Source organism: Humulus lupulus, chromosome 6, assembly GCF_963169125.1.
Source record: "Humulus lupulus chromosome 6, drHumLupu1.1, whole genome shotgun sequence".
Classification (NCBI taxonomy): Eukaryota; Viridiplantae; Streptophyta; class Magnoliopsida; order Rosales; family Cannabaceae; genus Humulus; species Humulus lupulus.
The window spans coordinates 211,524,694-211,540,733 of record NC_084798.1 but is presented as its reverse complement, the minus strand read 5'-3'; the positions used below and the strand labels follow the sequence as shown (position 1 = coordinate 211,540,733).

The window sequence follows — 16,040 nt, the reverse complement described above, 5'->3', positions numbered from 1 at the left end:
TTTCATCGAGGCAGGAAAAAAATCCAGAAAAAAACACACGAAGTATCCAAAATTCATTCCAACAGTGAAAAATTGCAATAAAACATGAAGGCATACACATATCTGTTCGAAATAAGACAAGTAATGTAACCAGACAAGTTTCCTCACTACATATAACAAATATATACTTACCCATACAATTTTTTCCCCTAGATCCGAAATCCAAAATGAAGTTTCTTGACTTGAAAGGACTCACAACTTGCCCTTAGATCCGAAATGCAAATTAATGGTGGCTGGCTTTTTTTGTGTGTACGAGAGTTTGAGAGATAGAGAGGGAAACATAAGAGATAGAGAGTGAAGACTATGAGAAAAAGAGAGGGAAAATTATGCCAAGGGTATTTTGGGTAGTAACGTCATTAGTAGCACCAAAACGAGAGTTATATGGTGATATGGTATTTTTTAAATGTAGTGTCACTTATTGCATTAAAACTCAAATTTTCCTTTTCTTATAAGCTCCTTAAATATGATCTTAGGTTAGATTTAGTTATGACTTGATTCATGGAATAAAATTGCTTTAGGTTTAAATTATTTAAGTTATGATTTTATGACTTAGAAATAATTATAGTTTGGGTAATTTAATTATTTTAGCATACGATTAAATTAGTGTATAGTTTATTAAGTATTAAATGCACATGTTATTTGATGGATTAAGAAGTGAACATGTGGCATTAAACTAAGTCCAAGTATTAGAATTAAAATGAAAACCAAAATAGTTTAGTCTTAGGTTTGGCACAAAAATAGAAAGGATTTGACTTTTTAAAAATTTTAAAGATAGGCAAGATTAGATATATTTGAATTAAGTGATTATGTGTCAAGAAGAGCTTAATAAATGGGGATTTAAAAGATTTAATTTAAGTAGTCAAATAACTAAGTAGATATAGCTGTGTGATGGTTGAACTAAGAGTTAGATAAGTAAATGAAGTTTTCGTAACTTTAGAGTGCTGTAAATTCAAATCTAGTTTTTACCTAGTTATATTATGATTTTTTGGAAAAATATATTTCTAAAAAGTTGTATATAATTGAATTATCTTTCCAACGGTATAAAAATGGTTTAAATCTGACTCCTACAGATCCAGTTACATTAATTTTACTACAGAAGGGTCTAGAGTTACGAGATATAGGATAGTAGTTTGGACTTTGACTAAAGTTTGAACCAAATAGAGACTATGTGGCATACTTGGAGATGATGTAGCAACAAGAAGGGAGTAAGACTAGGCTAGACAAAACCATATAGTGGAGGGAAGGTTTAATTTTTAAAATTTAAGTTGAATAGTGTGGAGAAAATCAAGGAAGAGAGTTGGGGTTTGAAGCCTATAAATAAAGACTTACCCTTCACATTTTTTCTCACACTCAAAAGCTCTAAAAAAATTCTCATAATTTTGAAATCCATAGTCCCAAAAGCTCTCTCCATTTTTCCATAAACACTCTACATAGCCATAGCCGAAACACTAGCCCTTATAGTATTTGGGATCTTTTTCTTCTATTTTCTTTATTTTGCCTTAAACACTATTGCCTTTCTAAACCCTATTATAGCTGAAATATTGAACCCCATATAGCCAAAATCTACCCAAGTATCCAAACTCTTGATGTTGTTGTTAGAGATAGACATTAGAGAGAAGACTCGAGATTTCATCATTTTGGTTCTAAGTTGAAGGTATGACTTTATGAGGTTTAGAAAATTATTGAAAGTATAGTTTTATCATAAGGCTCTAATATAAATATCTTATGTTGTATTTAAGGTTGATTGAATGTTTTCTATAGCAAGCAATCTCTTCTCTTTCTTTTCTCTCCACACTCAAGGTAAGGAAAATTAGGTAGTATGGTTTATGACATAGTTTGTGTTTTGTATAACCTAACATTTCAGGTACAATAAATGGGTAAGTGTGGTTGGATCTAAGGTGTCTAATGATGTATGACAGACTTATGTCCGATAGGCTCAGTTGCCAAACTTGTATGACGGACTGATGTTCGGTAGGCCCGGTTGCCAAATTTGTACGACAGACTTATGTCCGGGGTTAAATTACTACCCATGTATAAGTACTTATATTTTTATTGTTTCTGTCTTGTTATTATGATCTATGACCTATTATTATGACTTATAACTTGTTATCCAAAGAGCAGGCGTGGATGGCGTGGCAAACATTTTTAACACGTGGTTGACACCTGACAGAGGTTCTGTTCGACCATCGATCAGGGAGATTCCCCTGACATAACATTTGGATTTTATATACGACCAGCTTGTCGTATACTCCGTATATTTTGAGAAGATCTTGTGCAATTGTAATCATATATGAGATTATCTCCCATGATTCCTGATTATCCGATTAATTAGGAAAGAATATCTGTAACAAATTTGTGTAATCTTCCTTGAGCCTATAAATAGAGAAAAATAACTCAAGGAAATGGGACTTTTGGCTAATTTGAGTTTATGCTTTACAAGAGAATTATAGCTATTACCTTTCGATTGTATTATTCATCCCTCTAAGGCTTGTGAAACTCGAAGAACCCTAGTTCTTTGATCACTCCTTTGAGAATCAATATCAATAATAGCTTAAGTGGACGTAGGTCATTACCAATTCGTGGGGCCGAACCACTATAATTTGTTGTGTCGCTTACTGTTCTTTCCATTAGATCTATTTCAATACTTTCTATCACATCAAGCATTTGACTCCGTGTCAGTTGACCAAAACGAGGGTCAACATAACTTATGACCTAGTGTTATGATTATGTCCTATGACTTATGACTATGAACTATGATTTAGATGAGAATTTATGATTATGACTTAGGCTATGTTATGACCTAGAGTTTTATGATGTTGTATGATTAGTATAAATAAGTTATGTAACGACTCTTGTGAAATTTATGATATGTTTGATTATATGATTGACTATTGTTTGTATTTTCCTTACTGGGCTTAGAAGCTCACCCCTTATGATGTTGTTGATTCAGGCAATTAAAGATAGAATGGCCGGTGGCGAATAGGACTTAGGAGCTTCGTGATGACCATATAATCGAGGAAGATCAAGCGAGCCTATTTTTATTAAAGCATGTTTCTTTTAAAGTTTTATTTAACGTTGCTCATTTTAGTATGTTAAAGACAATTATTTTATTTTTGTAACCATTAATCCATTTACTTATTTTAAATTTTCATTTAATAAAGAGCAATGTTTATATTTATGATCTAACATTATGTTATCGATAATTTATGAGAAATTAGGGTGTTACATGAAGGGCATCTCGAAGAGGGATACTACAAAGTTTTGTTGCTTCCATAACGGCTATGACAATGATACGAACAAAGACAACCAGCTGAAGGATGAGATTGAATTCCTGATTCGACAATGACATCTGAGGAGATATATACGAGTAGGGGTTGATCCCCAACAAGCGGCTAATGGAGGCAATGAGAAGGCTTGAGGACGCCAACACTCGCCTCCCTTATAGCCTACCTCGGTCGCAGGCACTCTGCTCACTATTTGTGGCAGACCATACTTAGCAGGTGACAGTAGTAAGGCAAAAGAAAGTTACGCCATGACGTCACAAACAAGATATTGAATGCTAACCGTCGAGGAGCGAACTCCCAAAAAAGCTCGAGTAGGAGAAGACTGTATAAATTTTTCTGAGTTGGACACACAACATGTTCAGTTCCCCTACATTGATCCTCTGGCCATAGATGTCCAAATAGCCAACCGATTATTTTAAAAAATGTTTGCAAAAAATTAATTTCACATGTTTGTATTTTTTTAAAAATAAATACGAATATTTAAGTTGAAACCATATAAATATTTATAAAGTTCGTACAATATAAAAATAGAGGTATTGTACGTATTGATTTTTTTTTAATATGTAGTTCTTTTTTCAATATATATTAGTACCATTTGAAATTTTAGAATGGACATATTCATAAAGTTAAAATTTGAGAGGGGTAATTTAATATTTTTATTAAAATATCAAATAAATTTAGGGTGTCAAGTGCCCACCTCACCCTTCCTTCAAAAAAAATTATTATGATTTTTTATTAAATGAAATGATAATAACTAATAAAACAATTATTATATATTGGAGTATTTTATGGTGGGGACTTCAAAAATAGCCCCATCGGTGAGACTCTTTCGTAGTTCTGACCCGTGAATAATTTTTGGCGCGATTTTTTTTATGATCGTGTATATTGTAGTTATTTAGAACATCTTGTAAATTTTCATAAAATTCTGAATAATTTACAGGGCCGAAAACTAGGTTTAAACATGCTATTTTCCACGCGTATAAAAAAATTATTCACGCCTGCAATAACTTGTTTTAAAACTAGTTTTTGGCACTGTAAATTATTCAGAATTTTTTAAAAATTTGCAAATTGCTCTAAATAATTACAATATACACGGTCATAAAAAAAAATTGTGCCAAAAACTGTTCACGAGTTGAAAATATAAAAGAACTCCACAGATTGAGCTCTTTCGAAACCCTTACCAAAGAACTTTCCTTATATATTAACTATTACCATCCCTTATTTACTAAAATATAATAATAAAAAGATCATATTAGGCCAATAAAATATTGTAGCTTCCTATGTATATTGGTTTAGGGTATAGGAGGATTGATTTTATATTTATTTGGTATGCATGACAGGAGTGAGTGCCTCACTTTTTTGTGTGTGATTAATTTGTCAATTTTTTTAATACTACCAAAACTAGTAAGAAAAAAAAAGTTTTAAAGCTACCAATATTCTTAGAGGATCTCCAACCCATTACCCTATTATGGTGTTGCACCAACACCAAAACTAAAGAATCTTAGCACCATATTTTTTTTCTATTCCAATTATAACACCAAAATTTACACCAAAAAATATATTATTTATTATATTATTTTTTAATAAAATAGAATATTCTTTTTATTATTTTATTATTTTATCGTTTATTTATTTAATTAATCAATTAAGTAAAAATATCAATATTAATTACATGAAACTTATTTCATAAATATTAAAACTTGAAAATTATAATATCAGTGATCTCAATATCGAGCATCTCAGTTCCAAAGATTTCAATATGAAGAAGAACACAGAGAAGGAGCTGAAGATGAATATCAACGATCTCAAAATCCTTCACAAGATTATAGTCAATATTATGACTATCTTGGCAGAATTGGGAATAATTTTTAAAATTATTAGAAGTATGTCTTAGTTTGTCTTGTGTTCTATATATATATATATGTATATATATTGTTTTCCATTTTATGTTTGGTGTATTTGATTTTAATATTAGAATGTAAGTTTGTAATATTTTAATTATCTTTTGTATATTTAATCAATTTCAATGTTAATTTTATTTTCTTATAGTGTAGAGTAAGAATTTTCACACAAATTAAAATAAATTATATAAAAAATTAATTATGAAATATTTGAAATTTTATTTAAAAAATTAAATTATATGTGTATTTATAATTTAAAAAACCCAACATAAAATATAAACCCAAATGATACTCATATGTTTATATATATATATATATATGTAAGATATAAATATATTTATCTTAATAAAAAAAATATATATGCCGTGTGAACAGTGTACATCATATATGCCGTTGCACTGTTCATAAATGAGTAAATGCAGGTATTTTTGGAGTTGGGTTGGAGCTGGATTTGTGCTCTCCACGGCATATATTGCCGCAATCCCGTGTGATTGCAGTTCGCCTTAATAGATGTTCTACTCTATCCTTCAAAATATTTTATTAAAATCTATTTTTTTTTTATTTTACCTCATATTTTTATATTACACCATACATTAGATTCTTTATATTTTTTTTTACATAATTTAAATATTATTTATTAGTTAAAATCAAAGAAAAAAATTGAAAAATAAAGAAATAATAATAAAAAATAACTAATGGGAGAGAAAAAGGAAAAAAGATAAAAAAAATATTAAAAAATATTTACATTCATCTTTGAAGATTAGCTACATTTAACTTTGTAATTATTGGTGTGTGCGCAAATGTGTTTTACCTAAACATTTAGATCATCCAATGTAGAAGAATTTTTAAACCATTTAGCTATTTTTTTACACATTGTCTTCTTTAAATAAGTCGTTGGGTATGCAATAACATAAAATAATAATAATAAAATGTCAAATAGCCTCTAGTATGAATTTATAGTTCTCTCGTGGTCTAAGTATTGAAATTTGTACACAATAAATGAACCAAGAAAATGTCAAAATTATTTAAGAATTCACCCTAAAAGATTTTTATTTTATTATGGGTATTTACGTATTTTGTGATTTTGTAAAATATCGTTGTTGATACTTTTTTTTTTAATAATATTGATATTGTATCATATATTTTAAAATTATACATATTTGATATACTTTCGCTCAGATTTGATAAATAAAATTTATCAATATTACTAAATTGTCATCAGTTATATGTAATTAAATAATTACATTTGAATTTAAAACTCATAAAATTGAGAATAATTTTATTAAATTGGCAAAATTTTATCAATTAAATTTGAGTTTAGAGTATTAAATATATACTATTTAAAAATATAGAGTATTAAATATGGACAATTATCAAGTACATGATACAAAATGAATATCTATTATATATAAAAGTGTGTAGATAACGGAAATTCTTGGTTTTAACGGTTTTTTAATTTTTTCAAGTTAACTTTAACAGAATATTCTTATATTTAACAGAATATTCTTATATTTAACTGTAGATTGTAAACATGACTTAAACTTAAATAAATAAATTATTAAACAAATTAAAATAAAATATTTTTGAGATATTTTACAATGATAATTATTTAAAAATAATAAAACCATATATTTTATAACTTCAATAAAATTTAATCAAACTTAATATTATATTAAACATATAATATATATAATAATTTGTTGTCATTGCCAAATTCAATAACTAGAACAATTATAAACTTAAACAAAAATAAATTAATTAATAATTATTTAAAAATAATAAAACCATATATTTTATAACTTCAATAAAATTTAATCAAACTCAATATTATATTAAACATATAATATATAATAATTTGTTGTCATTGCCAAATTCAAAAGCTAGAACAAACATAAACTTAAACAAAAATTAATTAATTAATTAATTAAAATAAGATATTTTAAAGATATTTTATGATAATTTAAATAATTAAATCATATTTATTTAAAAATAATAAAGATATGCATATTATTTTTTTTATCTTATAAATTTGTGTGATAGTTTGTTTTTATCAAGTGATTAGAGTTTTTTTTCTTTATCAAATTCACCAAAGAACATTGTGAGATATATTAGAATCTAAAAATAATTGATGCATATATATTACTGTCTACACTATGACTTTTTCTATTCTTTTTTTATTTCTATTATCACTTTCTTTTTAAATATTATTCTATTTTAAATATATGTCATGTAATTTTGTAAATATATATCTATGTCAACGTTATGTTCAGATGGCATATATATAAACATTATTAATATAAATATTTATATATAATATAGAAATATAATTCATTCGATTATAAAAATATATATATTTTCAAAAAGATAGCGAACCAAATTTTATTAAAATTATATACAATGTTTACAACCTAAAAACTAAACAAACGTGCATTGCACATTACTTTTACCTAGTTATTATAAATACATGATACCAAAATATTACTTTACAAAAACACATAACACCAAATAATTACCTACCCTTCTATTATTACTGACACGTCAGTAAAAATCCCAAAATGCCTTAGTTGAACTTATCTATATCAATTGAGCTCGAGTTACCCAAATAATGTTCAACTAAATTCTTTAAGCTGAACAATAACATTCAATTTTTTTTTTGAAGTAATATTCAAAATCTCATATATACATTTTAATTTTCACAAAATAAAGCTAAAATTTAATATATCGAACTCAATTTGTTATTTAAGAACTTAATTTCAGAACAATATTATAAATTACTTAAACATAAAACAAAAAAATTTACGGAGAATTTCAAATGAAGGGTACTGCCATACAAATGTGTAGTTAATTTGATGACACCTTTACTAACTTATAATCGAAATTAAAATAATTTAATGAAGAAAATAATTAAAATAAAGTAAAGAGAGATGAGAATCATAGTTTGAAATTTGTTGTTTATTTAAACAGATTAAAAAGGAAAAAAATATATTTACTGTTGTTTACACAACTAAATTACGTATTCGCATTACTTTAAATGAATTAAATTGTCATTTTTAATAAGAGAATAACATATTGTTATATTTTGGTGAGATCGATTTTAAAAAATAGAATTATTTTTTGGGGAATATACATGAAATATGAGAATTTTTTTAAAATTTTGATAAACATGATTTTTTTGTGGGCATTTTATATGATATTGTATGTTTTCTTACTTTTTTTATATGATTATTTTACCCATATTTGTGGAATAATTTATTAGTTTTACTATATTTAATTATATAAGATTACTTTAGTTAATTTTGAATTTTTGTGAATGTATTTCAGTAATTTTAATTTATTGTTTTGTTCGGACATTGAAAAACATTTTGTTTTATTGTTTTATTTTATTTCTTATCTTTTTCAATCAACATTTTCTTCATTGTAATTACTATCAGAACAATTTTAATTTTTTAGTAATGTACTATTATCAAAATACCAACTGAATTGTAAGTGGTTACTTAATGAGATTTGGAGAAAAAAAATGATATAAAAAAATAAATTAAATTGATCATGAAAGTAACTGGTTATAATTAAGTTTGAAAAAAAAATATATGAAAAAAACTAGTTGTAATGGTAATGAGTTATTTAACTAGATCTGAAAACAAAATAAGATCCCAATAAAAAATATAAAATGATCATAATCGTAATTGGTTACATCTAGGAATAAAAAAAATTTGAAAAAAAAAATAATTACGATAACTGGTTACTTATCTAAACCTGAAAAGAATATCAGATCTATACAAAAAAAAAATCTAAATTGATTGTTATTGTAACTAGTTGCAGCTAAGTCTGAAAAAAAAATCAAATATGAAGAAAAAACTAGTCGTCAGAGTATCTAGTTACATAAACAAGTTAGAAAAAAAAAAAATCAGATTTGAACAAAAAAACCCTAAACAAATCGTGATGGTAACCGGTTACAGTTAGAGCTGGAAGAAAAAAAATCATATCTAAAATGCAAAATCATATTTAAAATGCAAAATCAAATGTGAAAAGGAAGAAGAGCAACAAGAACAACCAAAAGAATAACATTAAAACCATCACCACCAGCAGCAATAGCAACAGAAGAAGAAGAAGAAGAACTAAAGGGCAGTGGATTGTTGGGGGAAGGGGGCTGCGTCGCCAGCGAATGGCGGAGGTGGTGCCTCCGGAGGAGGGCTGAGAAGAAATAACCAAGTGGGAAATGAGAGATGAAGAAAGAAGAAAGTGAAGAGAGATACATAAGAGGATGAGAAAGTGTGAAAGAATTTTGTGTAAAAATATGGTAATTTAATTTTTATATTTGATGAGATTTCCATATTTAAAATTTTTTTTTTGAAAAATTCATCATATTTTTGTAGTATTTCTTTTTTATCTATAAATATAAAAACCCATTTTTTTTTTCCATATTTATGTAAACTTTTCTTAATTTTTTAATTTATTTTTAAAGAAAATTTTTATCATAATGACATTTTTTAGGCAATTAGAAAAGAAGTATTCTAATTCTAATTCTAATTAAAATAATGGTATAAATTTCATTATTTTGACGTGAAAGAAGGTAAAAATTAAAATTTGAAAGTGGTAAGAACACTGCAAATTTCAACGAGCATCCACGGTGGTTGGTGGCGTGTGTCGGCCGGTGACAAAGCTTTGCAGCCGGCAATCAAGGTGGTGCAGCGATTCACAACTATAATATTTCAATTTTTTTTCCTATTCACGTTTGTTTGAATTTCACTCGTATACATGCTATTTAGTTTTTTTTGAGGAGTCTAAAAAATACATATATATGTCGTTAAGTTTAATTAAAACATTAAATTAGTAATACATATGTTAAACGTGTCATTATCAAGTTCAAATTATTTTCCAACTCCGATTTCTTTCGGCATTGGTATCACACGCATCAATTCCAAATTGCTACAAAAATTAGATAATATCATTAAAAGTTGAAATTGTTATTGGAATGGTTAAAAGGTAAATAATATTATGTATTTTTTTTGTTTTTAAAAAAAATACATAATAAAGCCGACATAAAAGGGCATTTTTGGAAGAGGGCAAAAAAAAAAGAAGCTTTGTATCTACTTCCTTTACTCCAAATAGTGAGAAACTAAAAGGAGAGAGAGAAAGTGTGTTAAGTTAAGTTAACCATGGTTAAATAAGGTGTTAGGTGAGGTTCACTTTGACTAGTCTGGTTTGGTAGGCGTTGGTTTGGTCACAAACACTCACACGCTCCCCACGCGCGCGCACGCATACACCAACACACACCATATTTATCTCTTTCCCTCTCGCCTTCTACCTCTCACCACCCCAATTTTTTTTTTAATTATTTATTTTTAATAAATTATTGTGAGTGAATATATATAAACACCTCTTCTTTCTCCTCCGTTCTTCAGTTTTAGGCTCTCTCGCTTTCTCTCTCTTCAACTACCTCACCCACCTCCCTAAGAGAGAGAGAGTCTCTCACCTCGAATTCGCCACCACCAAATTCTCAACCTCTACAGATTGGTCAGTCGATCGATTGTGTTTTTCCGGTGGCCGGAATCTGGAATATTGCTGTCTCTCCCTCTCTCTTGGAATTATCGAATTGCTTGGTTAGGTAAAATTTGGTTGAATTTTTTAGAGTAATGGAGTCTTCGTCATCTACTAGCTCCATGAAACTGTCGCCGTTGGATCTGATGACCGCGATCATCAAAGGTGCGAAGGTGGACCCCTCGAATATGTCGTCGGATTCCACCGTTGCTGAGGTTGCTTCGTTGATAATGGAGAATCGTGAGCTCGTCACAATCTTGACCACCTCTGTTGCTGTACTGATTGGATGCTTTGTAGTTCTTATGTGGCGGCGATCCAGTGGTCAGAAATCCAAGGTGTTGGAGCCTCCTAAGCCTTTGGTTGTTAGAGAGCCTGAGGTTGAAGTTGATGATGGTAAGAAGAAGGTTACCATCTTCTTTGGAACGCAGACTGGAACCGCTGAAGGTTTTGCTAAGGTTTGATACTTAACCATAACAAACGTTGTAGGCATAGGGCGTGTTTGGTTTGGTTTTTTGTATATTGATTGGTTTGGGATGTTTTGTGAATAATAGGCTTTGGCGGAGGAGGCAAAGGTTCGGTATGAAAAGGCCGTTTTTAGAGTTGTGGATATGGTACTGTTGACTTTCTTTCAACGACTGACTTTTGATTTGGGCTGGATTCACTTTTATTCTTTTTCTGAACATGAAGTTTTGACTTTTGTTTTTATTCTAACTGGGATGGACGGTTTTTAGGATGATTATGCGGCTGATGACGAAGAATATGAGGAGAAATTGAAGAAAGAGAGTATTGCATTCTTCTTCTTGGCCACGTGAGTTTCAACTTTCAATTTCAATGGACATTTTATATAAATATATATGTGAATGTATGCATATGTATTGCTCGATCCTTTGTTTTGTACGATTTCTGATTTGATTGGTTTTGGGTGTATAGATATGGTGATGGTGAGCCAACCGATAACGCTGCAAGGTTTTACAAATGGTTCTCAGAGGTAAATTGAATGGATTTCAAGTTTCCATTTTTTCTCTCTTTGAAAGATTAGCGAATCACGATTATGGTTTTTCTTCTGAATTGATATTGAAAATGAATGTGCGATTGTTGGTTCAGGGTAATGAGAGAGGGGAATGGCTTCAGAATCTGAAGTACGGAGTATTTGGTCTGGGTAACAGGCAGTATGAACATTTCAATAAGGTTCGAGATATTTTGCATGTTTCATTCTACTTGTGTATTTGTGGCTTATGCGTTGCTTAATGTCTTTTTTTTTCTTCTTTTTAATGTACTTGTTGATCAGGTGGCCAAGGTAGTGGATGATATCTTTGTAGAGCAGGGTAAGTTTATTTCCCTAGTTGGTTAACATGTATTTTGTTACTATTAACTTTGCAATGATATATATGATGATAATGTGCCGTCGTAAAGCAATGCTACATGCTAATTGTTTCTTGCTATAATGAACCCATGGGGTGCTTTCTCTTTGGGTTGAGCAGTAATGCAAGAGACACTTTATGTGGCATGTTTTTTAACCACCATTTATGTGTGGTTTAAAAACATGCCACATCAGTGTGTGCATGTGGTGTGTATCAAAAGTGTGTTTCTAGCATTACTGTTGTTGGGTTGATAGTTGATACCCAATAAATGATTATCATTCAATCTTAGAAGAGCTTTTCAGTGATGTCTTCTTGAAACAATTTTTTCTGTAATGTCTTAAGTTGGTTAACATAATGTCATAATTGATTATTTGCACTTGCAGGTGCAAAGCGCCTTGTCCCAGTGGGTCTTGGAGATGATGACCAATGCATTGAGGATGACTTCACTGCTTGGTATTTTTATATTGCTTCTCAGTGAATATAACAAATTTACTACATTTTAGTTCTTGAATAATAACATTCTTTCCGCATTGAATGATTTTATAGGAGAGAATTGGTATGGCCAGAATTGGACCAGTTGCTTAGAGATGAGGATGATGCAACTGTTTCTACCCCTTACACTGCTGCTGTATTAGAATACCGTGTAGTTTTTCATGACCCCGCTGATGCATCACTTGAGAAGAAGAGCTGGGCTAATGCAAATGGGCACGCTGTTTATGATGCTCAACATCCATGCAGGTATTTATTAATAATGCTTTTCTTGATACTCTGGTTTAATTTGTCTTCCACTTGTGCAATATAAAATCTCACCTTTCTGTTGTTTTCTCCATGAAGGGCTAATGTGGCTGTTAGAAAGGAGCTTCATACTCCTGAATCTGATCGTTCTTGCACTCACCTGGAGTTCGAGATTTCTGGCACTGGGCTTTCGTAAGTTGCTTTTTCCTGGTTACTGTTTTTTGGTTTTTCCTCCAAAATCATCTCTTTCCTATGTTTTTTTTCTGTTTTGTTTCTTAGCCTTAGATTCGATTTTTTTTTCAGCTATGAAACAGGGGACCATGTTGGTGTCTACTGTGAAAATCTTCCTGAAGTTGTAGAAGAGGCTCTCAACTTATTGGGCTTGTCTCCTGAAACATACTTCTCCGTCCATACCGATAAAGAAGATGGAACATCTCTAGGAAATTCTTTACCACCTCCTTTCCCTCCCTGCACCGTAAGAACTGCACTGACGCAGTATGCAGATCTTTTAAGTTCTCCCAAAAAGGTTTGTTTACCTTTCACTATCATTACTATTAGTTCTATCTTGTAGCTTTTATAACTGATTTAAGTGAACATTTGTCTTCCAGTAACTAATAGTTCCTGTGCATTTATTTTCCAGTCTGCCTTGCTTGCTTTAGCAGCCCATGCTTCTAACCCAGCTGAAGCTGATAGATTAAGACATCTTTCATCCCCTGCTGGAAAGGTTTGTGAATCTCATGAATATACTGACTTTTATTAGTCATGTTCTTGTTACCACTTTCTGTTCAATATCTAATTTTTATTGCACTTTAATGCAGGATGAATATTCACAATGGGTGGTTGCAAGTCAGAGAAGCCTCCTTGAGATCATGGCCGAATTTCCTTCAGCCAAGCCCCCACTTGGTGTATTCTTTGCAGCAGTGGCCCCACGCTTGCTGCCTCGATACTATTCAATCTCTTCATCTCCAAGGTAGAGGATTTTGTCATTTAACTAAACTGCTTTAAGTTATTAAAAAACAAGCTACAACCCTTCCCTGCTCAGAATTTTCCCTATATATTCACTAGTTTAATGTCAATTGCAAACCATGTACTATAAGAATGGAGTTAATTATGATCGGAAGATTTTTGGTCATTGATCCCTTTCTGTGAATATTTGTTTTCCTTTCTTTTTCAAGTCAATGTAGTGTACTTACCCTCAAATATTTTCAACAGAATGGCTCCATCTAGAGTTCATGTTACTTGTGCATTAGTATATGAGAAAACACCAGCTGGACGTATTCACAAAGGAGTGTGCTCTACTTGGATGAAGGTATGTTTTGTAATTTTCACTGGTAAAACCTTATTAATGCAATGTTTGTATGCGATAGTTGCTCATCTGCAACCCCTTTACACGGTGTATTACCAATATTGTTTTCCATCATATACTCCATATGTTTGATTCAGTTTCCGCATTCTAGCATTACCTTGGTTTTCTTTTACTTATCAAGTTAAATTTCAAATGGCCTGAGAATTGATCTGGATTTTTTTTTCTTCAGAATGCTGTGCCTGCTGAGAAAAGTGATGATTGCAGTTGGGCACCTATTTTTATTAGACAGTCGAACTTCAAGCTTCCTGCTGATCCGAAAGTACCTATAATCATGATTGGCCCTGGCACTGGATTGGCTCCTTTCAGAGGTTTCCTGCAGGTTCTATTCGCAAACTAACTCTTTTAAAAGTTTAGTCAATTTGTCTTTGATTGATTTGCAAAATCAGGGAATGTAACCTAAACAAAAATTTACTTTATCAGGAAAGATTGGCTCTTAAAGAATCTGGAGCAGATATGGGACCCTCAGTATTGTTCTTCGGATGCAGAAACCGTAGATTGGTAAGTGACTCCCTAATACATATTAGAATAACTCTCCTGTGTTAATGAGGTTTAATAATGGTGCTGAAAAGTATTTCCATTTTTGTTCATTCCTAATCTTCCAGGACTACATTTATGAAGAAGAGCTGAGCAACTTTGTAGAAACTGGCGCACTTTCTGAACTAGTGGTTGCATTCTCACGGGAGGGACCTACTAAGGAATACGTGCAGCATAAAATGATGCAAAAGGTATCCCACCTTACCTACTTCCACTACCACTTTATCTCAACGTTCTGAAAATGTTGTTGGTGGTACGAATTTTTAATTAGTTTGAAATATAACCACATGTTTGTTCAATTCTAATTCAGGCTGCAGACATCTGGAACATGATATCCGAAGGAGCTTATGTATATGTTTGTGGTGACGCCAAGGGCATGGCTCGTGACGTTCACCGAACTCTTCACACCATTGCTCAGGAACAGGTACGTTAATCTGAATTATGTTCTAAAGCCAGAATAGATTTGGTTTACGTATTCGTGTTTGTGACGAAATCTTGCCATCGGTTGACTACAGGGATCTCTGGACAGCTCGAAAGCTGAGAGCTTGGTGAAAAATCTGCAAATGAATGGCAGGTATCTGCGTGATGTGTGGTAACCATAAAACCTTAAAAAGGGAATGAAATACAAGGGTTTAAAATACAATATTAAATGCATAAAAAGATTGGCCAAACCAAAAGCCAAGTTGGTGTAGTACGTATATGAGGGCTTTATTATAATCATGATGAAGCCTTCCATTTTGTGCTCTTTGAAATGGGCAAAATAGCTCCTGTTGAGGTCGTATAGCACTCTCGGTCCTCTGGTGATTCTTTTAACTCTTCGAATGTGAAATTTTTTTGTTCTTGTAATTTATATATAATACAAACACAATAATTATGGGCTAGGCATAGTCTTTTTCTTTTTCTTATTTTTTTTATTTTTATTATTATGGACTTTAAATTTTCCCCTGTATTATGAACCACAAAATATGGTTCAAAATGGCAGATTATTAATGGTCTTGTTTTTCTATTTTGTAATTTCTTCACATGGATGTATTATATTCAAGTTTGTTAATTCTCTTATCCTCCTTTTATCTTGCTTTACACACCTACATTAAGCTTTCTTTGCTCACCAAATACCAATGTGATAAGCCTCTTTTTATATAACAAAGCTCAAATTTTATACTTGAAATCATTTTTATTTTCAAAAATGGGATTTCCCTGTTGTTGTTCCTAAAATAAAGTAAAATTGTAGGGGTTGGTATGACTGAGAATATGTAGATAGCATGTTATGTTAAACATTTTA

The 16,040-nt window shown here is 30.7% G+C and overlaps 1 protein-coding gene across 1 annotated transcript; it reads left to right on the top strand.

Moving 5' to 3' along the window:
* Window positions 1-10,608: 10,608 nt before the first annotated feature.
* LOC133783144 (NADPH--cytochrome P450 reductase) lies at window positions 10,609-15,817 on the top strand. Its single transcript, XM_062222686.1, has 18 exons — window positions 10,609-11,217; window positions 11,314-11,373; window positions 11,494-11,570; window positions 11,693-11,750; window positions 11,867-11,950; window positions 12,051-12,087; window positions 12,507-12,576; window positions 12,670-12,861; window positions 12,958-13,050; window positions 13,162-13,384; window positions 13,499-13,582; window positions 13,677-13,828; window positions 14,071-14,167; window positions 14,394-14,543; window positions 14,645-14,722; window positions 14,827-14,949; window positions 15,069-15,182; window positions 15,274-15,817. The coding sequence occupies exons 1-18, from the start codon at window positions 10,858-10,860 to the stop codon at window positions 15,352-15,354; spliced, it is 2,133 nt and encodes a 710-aa protein (XP_062078670.1). The 5' UTR covers window positions 10,609-10,857; the 3' UTR covers window positions 15,355-15,817.
* The last annotated feature ends 223 nt before the right edge of the window (window positions 15,818-16,040 follow it).

What these genes read in the sequence shown, in the direction of transcription:
- LOC133783144 (XM_062222686.1), top strand. Translation starts at nt 10,858, where the DNA reads ATGGAGTCTTCGTCATCTACTAGCTCCATGAAACTGTCGCCGTTGGAT. An exon ending in GATGCAGAAACCGTAGATTG is followed by an intron (nt 14,723 to 14,826) that starts GTAAGTGACTCC and finishes CTAATCTTCCAG; the next exon opens with GACTACATTTATGAAGAAGA. An exon ending in ACACCATTGCTCAGGAACAG is followed by an intron (nt 15,183 to 15,273) that starts GTACGTTAATCT and finishes GGTTGACTACAG; the next exon opens with GGATCTCTGGACAGCTCGAA.